Here is an 18,979-nt window from a genome sequence, read left to right as displayed (position 1 = left end):
CATAAGTTGTATTTTTGAATAATCTTCTTCTTTCCTGGCTGCTGCCTTTAGGGGTCGCCACACAGAATCATGCCTCCATCTCACCGTATCACTACGATCCCTCTGTGTGTCCTTCTTTACTAGATCCATGAATCTTCTCTGTGGTCTTCTTCCTGACTGGTGGCTTCATCAGCATCCTTTGTCCAATATATCTACCATCCCTTCTCTGCACATGTCCAAAGCATCTCAGCCGAGCCTCTCAAACCTTTTCTTCAAATTAATCAACCTGAGCTGTCCTGATCTACTCATTACTACTCTTGTCCATCCTGGGTCTTCCTCCTGTCATTTTAGTTGTGCCACTGTCTCCAAACTATACATCATAGCAGATGGTCTCACTACCATCTTGTAAACCTTCCCTTTCACTCTTGCATCCTTCTGACGCAAATCAACCCTAACCCCTTCATCCACTCTGCCTGCACTCTCTTTTACTCCTCTTTTGTGCACTGTGCTTGTTGCTTTGGATGGTTGACCCCTGGAATTTAAACTCATCTACATTTACTACCTTAAATCCATGCATGTTTACCCATATCCCTGTAATTCACAGTGTTGGGCAAGTTACTTTGAAAAAGTAATTAATTATAGTTACTAGTTACTTCTTCAAAAAAAAGTAACTGAGTTACAATATTCTAAAAGTAATTAATTACTTGAAAAGTAACTATTGTGTTACTTTAAAGAAAAATGTTTAACCCTCTGGAGTCCAGGGTGTAACTGGCCATTTTTAACTACTTTTGATTTGACTTCTACATTTCACCTTTAAAAACAGTTTATTTGCCTTGTTTGGTATCATTCTTTTCAGCACAACCTCACGTGTCTGAATTTACAGTCATGTTTTCATTTTGACACACCGTATTAACACAATTGATCTAAAATCAGACAAAAAACATAAAACCAGAGTAGAAAAGGTTATATTTTTTACTGTAATAACCACACACATGTTTAATGAATCATATTTCATAACTTTAAATGCAAATATAAATTGTCAATTTTAAAATCATATGTACAAGTTTTGCAAACAACAAAGTTACTTGCAGCCATTTATCTTTTACCTTTTAAAAAAAATAACCATTTCAAACTATCTATATAACAATCAGCTGTTCTGCATTCAATAAGATGCCACACAAATTATTTGTGCCACTCCAAAAAAATAATTTCTGTCCACTATAAAGAACATCACAGCCTGATACCTGCAGGTCTGACAGCAGCAGCAGTATCACTCCTGTTTTCATTCAACAGTCGCCTCATTGTTCTGACACACAACACAAAACTATCCACAACACTACACACTAACTACACAAGACAAAACATTAACTACACACTCTAAACACACTAAACGTCACAAATCTCACACATCTCAAAACTCGCTCTCTCTCTTTTTCTGCTCTCTCTCTCTCTCTGGCCATCACGCCTAAAACTTCCCCCTCTTCCTAAACAACCAAATGTGATGTTGTATCATTTTTTTTGATTGGTCGACACGAACGGGCTGTTTTTTTGTTTTGTTTTATTATTTTTTGCTCATAAGCAGAGAGTGATTGCTAGCGCTGTCCTTAGACAGTAAACGTGACGAAATTATTGAGGAAAAAACGCCGCGTATATATTGTTTATCATGACTCTAGTTTTACGAGGCCTATCGACACAATTTAAAAGCTAGCATATATCACCTTATTGGTTTGTCATCTTGAAGTGGTCGTGTGATTGGCTTACCACGACTACTTTATTCTTCCTCAGTCAAACAGCAGCACCCATGCGATTGTTTTGCCCCATTAGCTCCAGGTGTTGTGCCAAAAAGTGATCGTCGGGCAGATCGTCGGGCTCCCTGCGGGAGCTGCTTAAAGCTGTTGCCAAGTTCTTGCTCAAAGGCGGTTGTTTGATTGTGGAGTCTTTGCCTTATAATATAAAGCACCTCATGACAACTGCTGTTTTGATTTGGCACTATATAAATAAAATTGAATTGAACTCAGTTGAATTGCCTCAGTTGCACGGAAGTAGCAACTGAGGAACTAGCAACGGAACAACTAAGAAGCAGTAAGCTGAAGACAGCTTCAACCATCTGTTTGCTGAAAAATATTTTCTTGTAACGGTAAAGGCGTAACGATAGGAATAGTAATTAGTTAGATTACTCGTTACTGAAAAAAGTAACGCCGTTACTTGTAACGCCATTATTCCCATCACTGGTAATTCATGCATGTAAATGAAAGGAAGAAACATTGTTCCATGAGAAATCATGATCAGAAGTCCAATTCCCAGCCACTTTAAGCAAATGAATCACGGTGTGTCTAGTCTGAGCTACAATGGTATTGAGCATGTACAACTCCCCAAAACAGGAGGTGACATTAACACTCTGCTTTTACACTCTGCATGAACTTTTTAAAATTTTGTATATTGTATATACTGTATGTGACACATTTCAGTTAACTGGGTCAGTGGGTTTGAAATCTTTCTAATCATACAATGCAATAAATAAGGAAACAGGTGTTCTGCTGTGTGCAAAGCCTTAATTTCTTCTTCTGCCTTCCTTCATTTTTCTTCTCTGCAGAGCATACCTCCACCTCTTCAGGCTCTTTTTCACCTCTTCCCTACTCTCACTACATATCACCATGTCGTCTGCAAACATCATACGCCACAGAAACCCCAGCCAGACCTCATGTGCCAACCTGTCCATCACCACTGCAAACAAGAATAGCCTGATGTAATCCTATCCCTGTCTTCAACCCATCTGTCACTCCTACCACAAACCTCACCATTGTCTTGTTGCCCTCATTCATTTGCCGCACCACCCTCACATGTTTTTCTGCCACTCTTGACTTCCTCGTGCAGTTCCACATTTCCTCTCCTAGTACCCTATCATATGCCTTCTTTAGACCCACAAAGACACAGTAGACCTCCCTCTGACCTTCTCTGTACTTCCCCATCAACACTCTTTAAGCAAACATCTCATAAGTAGTGTGCTTTCTCAGCATGAAGCCATACCGCTGTCACCTGATTGTCACTTCTTTTTGTAACCTAGCTTCAGACATATTTTTGATTATATCTTCATAGTACCAATTTGATCCCTCTGTAGTTACTACAGCTCTGCATGTCCCTCTTATTTTTAATATTTGCTACCATACACTTCTTTTTTCATAAGCAATAATAGCTTTTAAAACAGTGAATCTAAGACATTTTGTTTAAAAATAGTGTCAACTAATACTTAGGTTTGATGATAACAAAATTAAAAAAAACAAACAAAAACAGTGGACTTTTCTTCGTGACGTTTCAATTTTATTTTGAAATATCCGAGAGGAAGTGAAAATAGTCCCCAAGCCGGAAGTAGCAAAGTGCGCATGGGCACGACAAAGTGGCCGGCTAGTGGTGGTGTTTTGTTTTTTTTCCAAGCTCAGTGAGACTGCAGACGAGACGCTAGTTCATCACTTTATCGAACTCGCTTCACACACACGTGGACATCGCTAACTTATTTAACACAACTAAGAACAACAGTCCGAACAATTTGATGACAAAGGTAAGAGGGTCATGTTGTTAGCTCGCCCCTTTCACAGCTAACGTTAGCACAGTTTAGCTGGTGTGCAGTAAGCTGGTTTTAGAGATAATGAATGTCATAGTTGTTATCTGTTACTTAACAGGATTTCCAATGTTGAAAATATGACAGCAGCGTCAACTTTGACTTGAACAAGAAATTAGAGGTTGCAACAAAAAGTAAACAAGCATTTCTCTTTCTCCTATATGTGGAGCTGCTGTTCTGGTAGATCTCTTATCTTTTGGAGCTAGATTTTTCTGATAAAAATATGTGAAGGCATTTTTAATTCCCATTTTCTGTGGGTGGGCTCCCAGCATATGCATCACATCGCTATATTTTGTCTTTTTATTTAAGAAACGCTTTTGATATGTGCTGAATCCTTCATCATTTCTTAGATGTTAATTCTTTTGTCCTTGGATCAGTTATTCACTTGCACTGCTTTTCTCAACTGAAATTATAAAGTATTTCAGTTTTTGGGATAGAGTACCATGTAATAGTAAATTTGTAACACATTTGACAGTATAAGGTACTTCATTGCTACTTCTTTATATCTATTCGTCTTTATAAAATAGGTTTAATGGAAGATGTATTCTGTGCTGGAAATGTAAAAGGCATGAAGGTACCTTTATCCATGTAAAATGTGAACTTGCCCTTTTGGAGTAAGATAATCAGAGCAATATAGGAATGGCTCAATACACCAGCACCTCAGTCAGTTCAACTTTGCCTTTGGTGGGTATAGGTCATGTTTGCCCAAAGTGTCTAAACCAGCATTTTCTCTAGCGGGTGATTTCTCAGCCTGAAAAGTCTGGCTCATGACTGAAAATGCTTCTTTTGAATTTGAAAAATTGTAAAGAGTCTTACTTGCTTTTCATTAGTCAATTTCACGTAAATATGTGTTTTTTGTTCTGTTTTCCTGCCAACACACCCACCAGTCGAAGCAGATGGCTGCTCATCCCTGAGCCTGGTTGTGCTGGAAGTTTCTTCCTATTAAAAGGCAGTTTTTCCTTCCCGCTGTTGCCAAGTTCTTGCTCAAAGGCGGTTGTTTGATTGTGAAGTCTTTGCCTTATAATATAAAGCACGTCATGACAACTGCTGTTTTGATTTGGCACTATATATAAATAAAATTGAATTGAACTGAATATATGAAAATGGAAAAAATTTTGGATATATGTTTTATTTGTGTCAGTTTTGTTTACAATGTTTTTAACTTTTAAAATGTAAATATACAGACTTTCTTTAACTATGTAGGCTGACGATGTCTCCGCCCAGCCTTTTTTTGTGGGCCTGACCTGCAGCATGTGTTGTTTTGTCATTTAAATAGGAGCTCGTGCTCAGCCAGGGGTGTTTCTTGGTTTGTTTTTTTGAGCTTGTAAGGAAGCGTGCTGTAAGTAACTTGCTGTAACTCTGTTTCGTTTGTGTATTTGGGTTCATGTTTTGGTCTAATTTTGTTGTGTCTTGTTTACTGTTTTCCTGTTTTCTTTCTTTCTTTTAACTTAAACTCAAAAATTTAAGTGATGCAAACATTTTTTAGTGAGAGGGCATATTTTCAATTCCTTTAATTCCTAATCAGTATTAACTAGCTTTAGCTGAACAGTGTTTTGAGATTTCACATGTTATTAAGACAAAACTTGCATTTTAGGACCTCACATTTGTACATTTATGGAATTTATTTTAAGAATTGCTCAGCTGGAGATATTAGTGACATACTCAACAATGGTCCATGTAGAGTTCAAATGTTCAGTTTGAACATTATTTGTCTGAGATCTGTGTTTTCCTGCCTTTCCTTTTCTTAGTATTTGATAAACAAAAATGTAGATTATACAGTACTGTGCAAAAGACCTGAGTCACCCCAATTATACTGTGCTTCCAGGGAGCCATACTTTCTTGTAATTTTTAAAGAATTTGTCTTAAGCAATAGTTCTCCCGGCTTTCTGAAGGTCTTTCAAAGTTTTTTGTTTGACATCGGCTGCTTTTTCACTCATTTTCTGTTCAGTCCATGAACCTGGTAATTTTTAGAGAAATGGTTTCTTTTCTTCAGGTACTTAACACTGACCTACGAGTCATTCTAGTCATTCAAAAGGCACCTAACTCAAGGGATTAACTACTGCTGTGTTTACAGAAAGCAGGCAACTTTGCAAAGAACCCTTTTTAAATAGTATCTTTAGGTATTTTGTTACCAGCAGCCTGTATGAAAACACATTTTTCCCTCTCATTTCTGTAGCTGAATCCAACGATAACATAGTTTGACAAGCGCAGACATGGGCACCGGCAAAATGATTCTGAAATAGTGAAAAGTTGGTATATGTTGGCACAGTGTGCTGTGTGTCCTTAAAAACAAGAACTAAAAAATCAGAGGAAAGGCTTTGAATATCCTGGAGAACTGTTCCTGAAGACTACTAAGCAAATTATAAGAAAACTTGCTAAAGAAAATCCAGGCTGTGTTAAAGTGTGTTAATCTCTTCATGTATCAATAATTCACTTGACCTATTTCCTGTTATCCTTGCAAAATATGAAGAAAATAGGTTTGTTTTTGTTCAGTGTTTGTGATTAAAAATGTTTGGTGAGTGGGAAAAATGTATCTGCATTAAAAAAAACACACAAAAAACCCCACACATTTATCTGACAGACACAGCCACTGCTAAATGTCTGGTGTTTGTTCTGCAGGGGACTGATAGAAGATGTGTGCTGCTGTGTATGTCCTGTCAACGGTAACGGGCTACGTGCTCACCTCTGCCCTGCTGCTAAAATGCCCAAATCTGTTACATCGAAAGAAGCGAGAGACTTTTGTCAGCAAGCACATTTCTCACCGTGGAGGTAGGTCACCAGTTTTCTTTCTTAAGAACAGCCCTTGACTTAAAAGGTAAAAGGTGCCACTTAATCCCAACTTACTTTGCTTCTTTTAGGTCCCACTAACAGCTAGTTACTTACTCACGGGTAAAAACAGGTTTGTTATTCAGGGTTTTGACTGTCACATTTCTCTTCTATAGTTTTGATCCTATAACCATCTATTTGTTACTGGGCAGTAGTTGCAGAAATGAGTTAAAGATAAAAATTAGAAAAACTTACACATGAACCACAAGCAAAATATCAGAAACCCCCCGCCCCCCGAGAAGATACTTGTTATGCCCACATCTGGAGTGAAGGCACTCTTTCAGACATGTGTTTCACAGCAAAGCAGGTAAAAAGAAATCTGAGTTTTTATTTTTCCGATTTCAGGGGCAGGTGAAAATCTGGAAAACACTATGATGGCTTTCAAGCAGTGAGTAGAAACTTCAAAGTCATAAGACACAGCTCTTTCTTTGGGATTTGCACTTGTGACTGTGGACGGTGTGTGTCATCTGAGATGTTGTCTTAGTTCTTTTACCCACAATCGAGCTTGTGAATTGGTGCAATATGTACAGTAACTGTTCGTGTAAAAGATAACCTTGTGGTTCTCCTTTGTTTGATTAGTTAATCAGACAAGAGGTGGACTGTTTTATGCATTTATTGAATCTGTGTGTGCTATACTGCATGGTTAGGGTCCAAATTTCAATGCTAATGCTTGTGTGCTTGAGATTGCGGCTGAGTCTATATGCGTACTGTGTGTCGGATCGTGCAGCGCTGTGGATGTCGGCACAGATATGCTGGAGCTGGACTGCCACCTGACAAAAGATGAACAGGTAGTGGTTTCACATGATGGCGATTTGCAGAGGACCTGCGGCATCGACACCAACATCTCCGATGTGACCTACGCTGTAAGTTTGAACTGAAGCCACTTTCAAATCTCTTCTCATCATTGATCAAGCGCTGTGCATGTTTAATTCTTTGCATGAAAAAAATTACAAATATAACACTGAATTTTAATTTTACATATATGGCAAAGAGCTCGGTCAGACAGAAGTGTCGTGAACTAATTTTTATTTATTTATTTATTCATTGAGAATTCAAACAAAATTTACATAAATTCAGTTGTTTTTAAAAGTCATTAAAGATCATTCCACCCTGGAAAAACAACAGTTGAAAGGAATCATTAAAAGCCCCAAATCATCATGACACTCATGCTCATCATGATTGGGTTGAAACGTCTGACCACAACTGTGAATGTGGTTTGTGTTTAGACATGATATGAGCTTTGATGGATCATGCGCCTTGATCAGGGGAGGTCAAAAACAAGTCATCTGATTACGTCACGTGATTTTAAAAAACTCTTATCCAGCTACATTCCTTGTGAGTAACTTAGGATTTTGGCTAAGCTCTGCTCTCCTCTTTAAACATTTGGTAGTCTACACATTTAATGCTTATTGGAAAAAAAAATGCTTTTGTCTTGCAAAGAAGCCTTACAACATTAAACTGAAGTATTTTTGTGTGTTTGTAGAGGTTCTTGGGTCGGAGATCCCATCTACAAGTTAAATTTTATATTTTGGAACTGAAGATGAGGCTTAGTGGGTTTTAATGGTCTTTGGCCTTGTTGTAGACATAAGCACAGACCTTGGTGTCCAGTAAGGTTAGACTCATGAACTTTAGTGGCTAGTACTCTTGAAGGAGTAGAACTTATAAATCAGCATAAATATCCAGATACAGTGATCCTAAGAGTATTTCCCATATATGGAATAAATAAAGTACTTCTTATCTTTACTGATCTCATCTAAACAATGATACCAGCCTTCCTGACTGATGGCTGGCTGTTGGCAAATAAAATGAAAAACACCAGTGTCAGTGGTTTATATGGTGTGTTACTTTACAGTATATATAAATCACATCAATCTGTGCTTAAACAAATGAAAAAGAAGGTGGAGGTAAGATTGAAGTTGTCTTATATAAAGAATATTTCTCTGTTTCTCCTGCACAAAAGAGGTAACAAAGAAATCAATATATATTTAAAACAACAAGACACTAAAATATGGGCTTCAGTTATTGGCCAGAGTATTATTTTAAACATTTATTAACATTCTTATTGACTCTTTTTATTCTTGTTCTTAAAAAATCTTTCAGTTAATATGCATGAACAACATTTCTGAAATCCCTACAAAGACAATAAAAAAACACCCAGTATACTCAAACAAATTATTGTCATCATTTGCTTTGATGGAACAGGAAACAGTTGTTCCTGCCATAAATAAAAACACATTTTAGTGACTTGTGCAACGGTCAGATTTAAAGGTTTGTCTGCAGAGGATTTTCAGATTTCACAGCTGACCTCGGAAGTCTTAAGTTTGGGAATGGCTGCTCTAGAGAAAACTATATCAGAAATCCTGGATTTATTTTGAGCATGCTTTGTTTCCAGAAGCTCTGAAGTTGTGTCTGTCGTGCTTTCTTTGCAGGAACTCCCTCCATACCTCTGCAGGCTGGGTGTAACCTTTCAGCGAGGTGAGCATCACGTATCCGTCACTTGTGTAATTACCACGAAGCAACGTATTTATTCAATAGGTGACACAAATCGACATTTTAGGTTATAACAGTTGACAGCTGACGGGCAGAAAATTACCGCTAAAAATACAAGTGCGCACAACCCGGCGTCTAATCTGAAGCTGATGGTGTTTTTAACCTGTCCTTGTCTGTGCAGAGTGCTTCTGCGAAGGAGGAGAGGACAAACGCATCCCTCTCCTCAGGGACGTGTTTGACGCATTTCCCAACACTCCTGTTAACATTGACATCAAGGTTAACAATGACACGCTCATCAAGAAGGTGTGTGTGTGTGTGTGTGTGTTTGTCTGTGTGTGTGTTTGTCTGTGTGTGTATCTCCTGTTTTTATTCTTTCAGTTCTCTGACCCCTGACTGAAACTTGCTTTACTGTATTGATGACATGCAGCTTGTGGTTATTTCCTTGTGCAGGAAACAGTGTACAGTTAGCCTTATAGCTTTTTGGACAGTGACACCATTTTTGTAGTGTTGCCTCTGTACGTCACTTTAGTGGATTTTAGATCAAACTGCAGTTTTAATTCGTGTTTTTTGGAAAAATTTGTATTAAAACATTTTAGGAATTGCAGCCATTTTTATACATAGTTGATTTTCAGTGGCTCAAAATGAACTGGACAAACTAACATCATTTTAGATTGTTTTAATACTTCAGTCAGTGACTGCCTGGAGTCCAGAACCCATAAACATCACCAAATGCTGTGTTTTGTCCCTTAAAATGCTCTTCTAGGCCTTTACTGCCTCTGCCTTCAGTTGCTGCCTGTCTGTGGGTCTTCTGTCACTGTTGTCTTTGGTTATTGAAAAACAGGCACCTTTGAGTGGGATCAGGTCACTGACTTTAAAGAATATCTCATTTCTTTTCATTGAGAAACTCTTGGTTAGCTTTTACAGGATGCTTTACGTCATTATCACTTTGTACTGTGAAACACTAACCGATCAGTTTTGGAGCCTCAGGCTGAATCTGAGAAAAGAGTACATGCCTGTACATTTTACAGTTCATCATGCTGCTGCTCTCAGCCATTACGTCATCAATAAACACCAGTGACCCGATTTCACTGGGAGCCATAACACTACCTCCGCCGTCCTTGAGTTGTTCTTTCCTTCTTCATACTTTTTGCAAGTTCAGCACTTGGACTCAAATGCAGATTTTGTGTCTCTTGTGGAATCACGAGGGACATCTCATCACCTGTTCACTTACTTTTAGGCTACTGGAGAAGGCAGTGTTTAAAAATGGCTATAATTCCAAACGGTGAACTCTTTCTCCCATAAAGATGAAATTTGGCCTCCCCTGTACACTAATGATGGGTTTTGCCACCTATTATGTATTAATAAAAACGTGTTTTGACATTAATTAGAATAATTTCCAGGTTTTTCCAAGATGCACACCCAGTCATTTTGTCCTGGAAGCAGGCCTGCAATGTGACAGAGAAGAGCTTCAAGGATTACTTCTAGTGGGCTTTCAGCGAGTAATGAGTTAATGCAATGCTTTTGTTAAGACTCCTGAATTAGGGCTGAAGTCGCCGCTTCAATCATATCTTGATTTAAAATAAGCTGTGATGACAACTAAAAAAAATGTACCCTTGTCCGAAAATGTATCGACTTAACAGCCTGTTTAAGAAAAAAAAAGTCCTCCATAGTTACAAAGCCCATGGTGCCTAGTAAAGGAAAGGAAAGTGAAGCATTTCCTAAAGTACGATGGTTAGATAACCAAGACTGAGATATGTTTTTAAGTCCCTTTTATTTGTCTGTCACCACAATCATGCATAAAGTAACAGTACAAACCTGATGAAGAGGGGAGAAAATGTAGACAGAGGAATAACCTGTTCACATCCTGAACTGATCAAATTTAAGAGGACGTTGGCCTTGTTATTGGGACTCTGCCCTCCAAGTGTCCGTCTAGAGACTTTACGAGTTTTGCCGCCGTCTTTTCATCAAAAAACTAATTCTACGTTTTAAATATTGGCAACAGGACAGAGCAAAAGCAAGAGAAAATGTTCTGTTTCATAGTTTCATTGAGTTTTCAATCCTTGCAGGTCTCCGAGCTGGTCGTGAAGTATGACCGAGCGCATCTGACTGTCTGGGGCAACGCCAGCAACCAGATTGTGAGAAAGTGTTACAAAGAGGTACGTTTATATGCTGCTTCACATTACTTTGGTGAAATGTGTGTTGCTATTTATAAAATTTGTTGTTATGAAATTACAGAATTTCATAACAACAAAGGAATAACCTGCTACCAGCAGGCCTACAGGAAAAGTGCTCAATCTGTCCCATATAGCAGTATTTTAAATGCACTTCTTTGTGGAATCACTATTCATCTTTTTGTCATGTTTCTAAAAATGTTCAGACCCTTTGAGGGAGTTTTAGAGGAAACACTTTTATCGTCATACTCCATCATCATCCTCTTCGGTGAATAAAAATGACTTGGAACTGCTTGTAAGTCTGGTCTGGTTGGTTGTTTTTGCAGAACCCTCATATTCCAGTGTTGTTCAGCTTGCCCAGAGTGTTGCAGCTGTTAGGCCTCTTCTACACCGGCCTCCTGCCCTTTGTTCCAATCAAGGAGCAGTTCCTGGAGATCCCCATGCCCTCCATTATCACCAAGTAAGTGCAATACAAATAAGCTCAAAGGCCACTTTATTAGGTACGCCTGTTAATACAAATATCTAATCATCCAAACACATTACACCAACTGAATGCATGTAGAAATCATCAAGAAGACCTGCTGACATTCGAATAAGTCTCTCTACGCTCTGGACTGATGACAGTTGAGAGGCTGTTTGGTATTCTGACAGGGCAGTGAGCACACAGGGAGGTGGATTTGCATCCACTACAGTGAGCAAATAGAAATATATTTGAGTTTCCTTCACACACAGTCACGCACCCAAATCACTTGCACTTTGTTGTTCATGTAACCAAATACTAGTAATAAGCTCTATGGACACTTTATTAGGTACACCTGTTCTGATGCAGTGATTTGCTGCCAATCATGTGACAGTATAACAGTATAAGCAGTATAATGCAAAGCTCAGATTATCTCAAACTTCTTGAACTTGGCAGTTAGTTCTCTGCTCTCAGACGGCCTCCACAGTCATCAGATCTCAGTCCGGCAGAGCATCTTTGAGATGTGGTGGAACGAAAAATTCTCAGTATGGATGTGCAGCCGACAAATCTGCTGCTGCCATGGGATGCTATCTGAGGGTCGTTTACATGACCTTGTTGAATCTATGACATAAAGAATTAAGGTAGTTCTGAAGGAAACAGGGAGGCCTACCAAATACTAGCAAGGTGTGCCTAATAAAGTGGCCAGGGAATGTGGTACTAAAGAAGTAAAAGGTGCATGTCAGGAACTTTGATAAACAGTTTTCAGGAAAGGGTTAGCTCAGCAGCATGCTTCCACCCTCACTAATACAGTCACAAAACAAGCCCTACATGAAATAACAGAGCAGGGTTACGGTTTTCTTTTTACCCTAACTAACCTACAGTTTAGTTAACATAAATGATTAAAGTCATCTATGCTGCAGTGTCAACACAAACTATTAATAATTAGTAGTGTAAAATCTGGCAGCATTGTGTTTTAGCTGCTGCTGGTTTATTGGCTGGAGAAAGTTGTCAGTGCTGTGGTTTGATCTCAGTTTGCAGGTGAAACTGAAATGTCGCTGTCTGACTTGCAACAGGTTAAAGGTTCTTTATTGACCTTGATGATTATCGTTGGCTGTGTCCCAATTCAGGGTCTGCACGCTTGAAGTACGCGCACTACGTACGGTGCGTACTACAAGTACGAGAAGTGCGGAAGTGAGAGGCCTGTGAAATGGGACGGTCTAGCCTCCGTCGCGCTGTTCAGGTTGCCTAGCAACCATGATACTAACCGCGAGAGACGTTATATTCAGCTTTATGTGACAGAAATGATGGAGAAAAAATGTTTTGTTGGTCATTCATTCTTGTCATGACAACACTTTGATTAGTTGAGTATCTGAGGCTGAGACCACGGGACTGTAAAACATGATTGCTGGGCTTCATTTCTGTGCTGAACAGTCATTTCAAGATTAGTTATGTTCATATATATATATATATATATATATATATATATATATATATATATATATATTTTTTTTTTTTTTTAAATAAAATTATTATTTTTTTTTTAAACTTTTTTTACTCTTTTGGCTCTCAGCGAAGGCGGTCGCACTTTTCTCCTCTCCTGCCCTTATCTTCCCTGCTTAGCTTCTTATGTCCTTGTCTTGTCTTGTGTTTTTACTTACTTTTCCCTGGAACACTCTCTCACAGTCTGTTCTCTAAAACCTAAAAGAGGAATTCTGATAACGACTGTGTTTAGACTGTTCCCCCCATTCCATACAAGGCCACCTGGGTTGGCTGGAAGACTGTTTACTTAGCCTGGCAGGGCGAAGGACACTGTCTCAGCTGAACTCTGGAGACACACACACACACACACACAAACATTGATATGCACACACTGATCCCCCCTCCCTTTCCAAACGCCTTCGATGCTTGTGCCCTACCGGGGAAGATGGCAGTCGACTGGACCAGCGCAGACATGCTGCAGGACCGGATGCGCTGTCTACACCGGCTCTCTCTTACCCTTTACCCGCCCCTGTTGCTTGTTTTGTGTTTCTATGGTGTATTGATAGTCATGTGCTTTTTGTGCTGAGGTGTTTTTTCTGTTATCAAACTGTTCTCAGGAGCTCAGTCTGAGTGGATTTTTTTTTTCTCCTCCTCTTACCTCATGTTATGTATTTTCGTTGTTTTTTTCCTATCAGCCTACCTTTCTGACATGTCTCCCCAATGTGATGTTTGTGTAAAGTTGGTCAGAAGGTTCCTTTGTAAGTGCGCATGCGCCATTAGCGTGCTGCCTGCTGTAACCCTAATTTCCTTTGGGATTAATAAAGTCAACTATTATGCATGCAGAGAATATGCATGTTCTTTTTGTTTTCATATTATAATTTATATTTAATTGTGTTGTGGTTTGCAGTGTTTTGTGTTGTTTTCACTTTAAATTTGTAAAAGGAAAAAGCTGAAAATTTAAATGAGCCAAGGTGTGAAGGGCCATCTGATCTCAGGAATTCGCATGATAAGGTGAAGACAGGTTTCACAATGAACTCACCCGAAACTGTGGCTGATTGGGACCCACACCCAGTTTCACACCTTGGCTCAGGCGATTAGAGGATCATCAGGGGGTCCTTTTGTCCCTCTGTGGGGGGTCACTCCCACTAGGTTTATATCCGGGACTCTCCACCATTTGACCTTAGAACTGAAGAAGCTTCTCGGATGAGAGGTGAAACGTCTTCAAGTAACTTAAAGAAGTCCACACGCTTTTCTTTGCAAGCTCCTTTGACTTGAAATGTGAATAGTTGATTTTTGTATTATATGATTTATTTATTACATTTTATGTGGAGTGAATAAATAAAAGTATATTTACGGTGGCCCCTACAGACAAAGCACATACAAACTTCAAATCACATAAAAACTCCAAAACACGTAAAAACACGTACAAACTCCGAAGCACGTAAAAACTCAGAAGAACATAAAAACTCAAAACACGTACAAAAGACAACAGAAGTGCTCCAGGATGCTGGGCGCAGTGTTGCGCTCTTGTTATCTGGTGGCTACACAAGCCAGCAAGTACCAACGACCGGATTTGGTGTGTGGTAGTAACAGGTAAATGAACTTTTTTTTTAAATTATTTGAATATATATGAGTGCCTGTGTATAAATACACAAACAATACACATATGCTTTCAATTGTGTAATTTAAGTGATCTAGTAGCTCTGCTTTGGAAGTTCAGTTCATGCTAGAAATGTGTTTTGGAGTTTGTACGCGTTTTGTCTCTAGGGGCCACCGCATATATTTATATATAAACATATATAAATAAAACCACTTTTTTTTTTTTTTTACGTTAGTAATTCCTTTTGTGCATAATTTTATATTATTGTTAATAATAAATTAATTAAAGCAACAAAACAACCTGAAGAGCCGGTTCGGAGCCGAAAGAGCCGGCTCTTTTTAGTGAACCGAACCGAAAGAGCTGGCTCTCTAAAAAGAGCCGGAAATCCCATCACTACTGTGTAAGCGTCAGGACGTGGAGTAAACCTCTGGAGGAGTCTTCATTAGCTGGGCCTTGTTTTTGGATAACATATACGGACTTGTTTGTTGTTTCCTCCAAATTACAGAAGTTTAGACAAAGGGGATTCCAACTTTAATAACTTTTATTACTCAGGCAAGAAAATAATTTAAACATACTTTAACTTTGAATTGGGGCTTTAAAGCCTTTTCACAGTACCTGGCTCAGATTCACTCCCCTGGCTGCACTGGTGTCCTTTCTGTCTCTGTTATCTGCCTGAAGGATGATCTTTGAAAGATGAACTCACTCACTAATTAGGTCATTAGAAGAAACGTTTGTGTAGCTTGGCCTTGTGAAATGTGTGCTAGTGGATCATGAGGATCATGGTCAAAGAGCAGATTATTCTTGCCCCAACGCTCATTAAGGATTAACAGAATTTTTTTTATTGCACTTCTAAAGTGTGAAGTTCTTGCTTTAAGACTGCAACCATAAATTGTGTTTATTAAGAGATCGACTTGATTTCTTGTGCATATTTAAACACACTGATTTATTAATTTTCTTGGGTAGATTTCAGAAATTTCCTAAAAATATGTTGTCATGCTGTTATAGCATCAAACAAGTGCCCTTTGTTTTTGTTGTTTTTTGTTTTTTACCATTTTTAATTATTTTACTTTTCTGTGTGAATTTTTTCAGACTGCAGGATCCCAGCAGGTTAACTAGAGGTCAGCGATTTATCGCCTGGCTGGCAGACACGTAAGTCGCTTTCTCCTCCAAAAATGTAAAATCTCTTTGATTTTTGTGGTTGAATCAGCAGAAAATTCAACAAAAGATAAACCTGCAGCAGCACTAGGCTTTTTTTTTGTATTTCTCTGTGTTACTGAGATGTAGCTGTGCGATCACGATTAACATAGAAAGGATTTACAGTCACACACCTCAGCTGATTAGTGTTTATTTTTCTCTTGCAGTTTGCTGATGAGGAAAGCTCTTTTTGACCATTTAACAGCTCGGGGAATTCAGGTAAAACTGCAGTTCCTTTAAAATTAAGTTGATTCAGGTTCCTGTGAGGAACCGTTGGCCAGTAAATGAGGAGCTATGGAAGTGTTTTAGAGGTTAGAATGGATGGCTGGTTCATTGGAACTTCCTTACCTGATTACATGGATACAAAAGTCTTCCTGTTGTAGCATGTTTTTCCTTTTCTTTGGTCTCAGTCTCTATGGTCACTTAGCCTGTGGTAGCGATAGGCAGATGGCACATCTTCTGGCAAGTTTTTATTTGCAGTCCTGGAACAATTTCCAAGATTGGTTGACGTAAAGGGGATGGTTGCGCGTTGGTCTTAATCAGAGCCTACGCACAGGTTTGTATGTTGTACTTGAGTACTGTCACCAGGGGGCAGTGTCACAAACAACCAGCCAGCCACAAACAATGCTAACTGAGGGTTTTTTGTGCTTCCTGGCTTTCAAGCTACACACAGCATCATCCCCATGGTCTTTTATAGTACTGTGCACTTGTATGTCTGCACAGGTTAATAACTGAAAAGCAAGATAAAATGGTAGTTTCATGAATCCCACATTAAAAACCATGGTTTAGTCCTAGTGCATGTATGGAGGAGGTCAAGAGGTACAACACTGAGAGTCTACAGCCATCTGTAAAACATGGCAGTGTGGGATCATGTTGACAGAGAATAGAGCAAACGGTGGCCAACATCCAAAGAAGAGCTTTGAATGTCCTTCAAGAAGCCGGGAGAACTGTTCCTGAAGACTGCTACTACTACTGTCACCACTTTCCGTGTGGCTTGTTTTGCTCCAACAGTGTGTAAAACTTTTGTAAAAGGCCAGAACTAAGCCTGTGTGTGTGTGTGTTGTAGTTACACTGTGGTTAAAAGCAGTTACTGGAAAGGTTCCTACCAGATCAAATATAGACTAGAGTACAGAAACATTCCTGTGTGTGACAGCCTCTGACCGCGTGTGTATTAACTGTACAAATCCCTCATGTGGTTTCAGGTGTACATTTGGGTGCTGAATGACGAGGATGACTTTCAGAGGGCGTTTGATTTGGGAGCCACGGGAGTTATGACAGATTTTCCCACCAAGCTTAAAGACTTCATGGACAGGAACAGCCTTTCCAAAGCGGAGTGACCTGCCAAAATCTACCTCACCCCACCTCTCACCAGTGATTATCCTTCAGGGCCACTGACCTGCCAGACCAGCCCCCAACATACACCCGCTTTTACTGCAGGCATTCCAGCACAGCTACTCTCACACTGTGTTTTACAGTCTGTAGGAACTCCAACATGCTCTGTATTAGGAACCGCGTGTTGTACATGTAGTGGTAGCACATACTCCTGTTTTTCATTACTCATACTAAACAGTGTGATCATATTAGAGCTTGACTGATATTGGGCCCCGTCACAGAGACAGTATATCGCCACAGGCTTACAGATTTTCTGATATGACCCAAAATGAAAACGTATTTGGGTAATTTGGTTTACAATCCTCTCAGCAATGACTGCAGCAGATGGCGGTGCAGTCATGCGATGTCTTCACAGTAAGTTGGTAAGTTACGACTGAAGTATATTTCGAAAAAGTTAATAAGAATTGTTGCCATTATAACACAAATATACTGCATGCATTTACAATATTTTAGATGCATAAATGATGAAATCTGAATGTTTTCTTTTAGTCACAAAAAATCCTGGCTCATTATTATTAGTAGTAGTATTATTAGAATTATCCATGGTGCGTTCGCTTGCACACACATGCACAAACATACCCATATAACAGTATGATATTTCTGCTAGGAGCACACACTTAATTGAAACCACTGAATTTTTTTTTTACAAAGAGCTAAAAATGCCACTGAAATATTGTGCTTTTAAGTTTCATCAGTCTCAGATGCCATAATAGATTCATGGTCCTTGACATGACACTTTCTGTAAGGGTTTACTTGCGCAAAGTCGATCCTTTTTGATGCTTTCAAGTTAGTTTGCAGTATTACTGCATCATGCTAGGGGTAATGTGCAAGCACCAGCAGATGCAGCTCGATGATGTCATGTTATTTTCGACTTGTTTCATATATATATATATATATATATATATATATATATATATATATATATTTATTTTCTCATTGTTTTGGCTCATTATTATTATTTTGATCAGCCTTTTGATCAGATAAAATAATAGAGGCATACACTGCCTGTTTTATGAGGAATTTTGCACAAAATAGGAAACCTTATCTGGTTTCTTTTACCTGTGTCAGTGTGATTGCAATCAGCATTGAACTTTATATGACATATGTGTATATTTAAAATATTTTACAGCCTAGTATAAGCAGTGATGCAGACTGATCGCTTTACTGCACTCATTTAAAATTCAAATGTGTTAATGAAAGTAGTTTACACATAGTTCCTTGCTTTAATATACAAATATATGAAATGTTATGATGCTCGGTGGCGGTCTCTAATCGAATGAATGTGGTTTTGGCTGAATGTACTGTACGTTGTTTGGGATTTTTGCAGTCAAAACAATGTTAGGTTTGTTGTGGGGCATTTTAAATCACTTATGTGTGATGTTTTACACTGTTTTTACAAATGTTCTTGAAGATTTCTTTTAGAGACTTGATCCAACAATCACATTACAAGTACTGGGATTTTTCTGATTATACTACTTGTGCTGTCCTCAGTGTACTTTTATTTTGCATGTTTAAAGCTGTTGTGTGTGTTGAACTGAACTTTTTTGGGCTCATCTTTAGATTTGATTTGCCGAGAGCAATTTTTTGTATCTGTATCAATAAACACTGTATGTACATCATTATATAAAAGTGGTATTTGTCGTTTTTTAGGGTTGTGTTATGTCACAGTTTATGTAACTGGCAGGAGGTGGCGCTGCAAACTAAAACGACGTCAGAAGTTTTTACTGTCGCAAAAAGTTAATGATGCCGGACATGTTGAAATAATAATTTCC

The 18,979-nt window shown here is 38.7% G+C and overlaps 1 protein-coding gene across 2 annotated transcripts; it reads left to right on the top strand.

Moving 5' to 3' along the window:
- The first annotated feature begins 3,344 nt into the window (after positions 1-3,344).
- On the top strand, positions 3,345-18,842 carry gdpd1 (glycerophosphodiester phosphodiesterase domain containing 1). 2 transcript variants are annotated; one of them, XM_082502051.1, is made up of 11 exons: positions 3,345-3,535; positions 6,215-6,364; positions 6,767-6,809; positions 7,149-7,284; positions 8,851-8,896; positions 9,093-9,214; positions 10,978-11,067; positions 11,409-11,542; positions 15,711-15,770; positions 15,983-16,034; positions 17,018-18,842. In XM_082502051.1, exons 2-11 carry the CDS (start codon positions 6,229-6,231, stop codon positions 17,150-17,152), a joined length of 954 nt encoding a protein of 317 aa, XP_082358177.1. In that variant the 5' UTR covers positions 3,345-3,535; positions 6,215-6,228; the 3' UTR covers positions 17,153-18,842. The 2 variants fall into 2 exon arrangements, with proteins under 2 accessions (XP_082358177.1, XP_082358178.1); XM_082502052.1 differs by lacking the exon at positions 3,345-3,535 and adding an exon at positions 4,837-4,934.
- The last annotated feature ends 137 nt before the right edge of the window (positions 18,843-18,979 follow it).

This window comes from Aulonocara stuartgranti (assembly GCF_965226115.1).
Source record: "Aulonocara stuartgranti genome assembly, chromosome: 14".
Taxonomy (NCBI): domain Eukaryota; kingdom Metazoa; phylum Chordata; class Actinopteri; order Cichliformes; family Cichlidae; genus Aulonocara; species Aulonocara stuartgranti.
The sequence above is the reverse complement of the archived record's forward strand: the minus strand, read 5'-3'. Positions and strand labels throughout refer to the sequence as shown.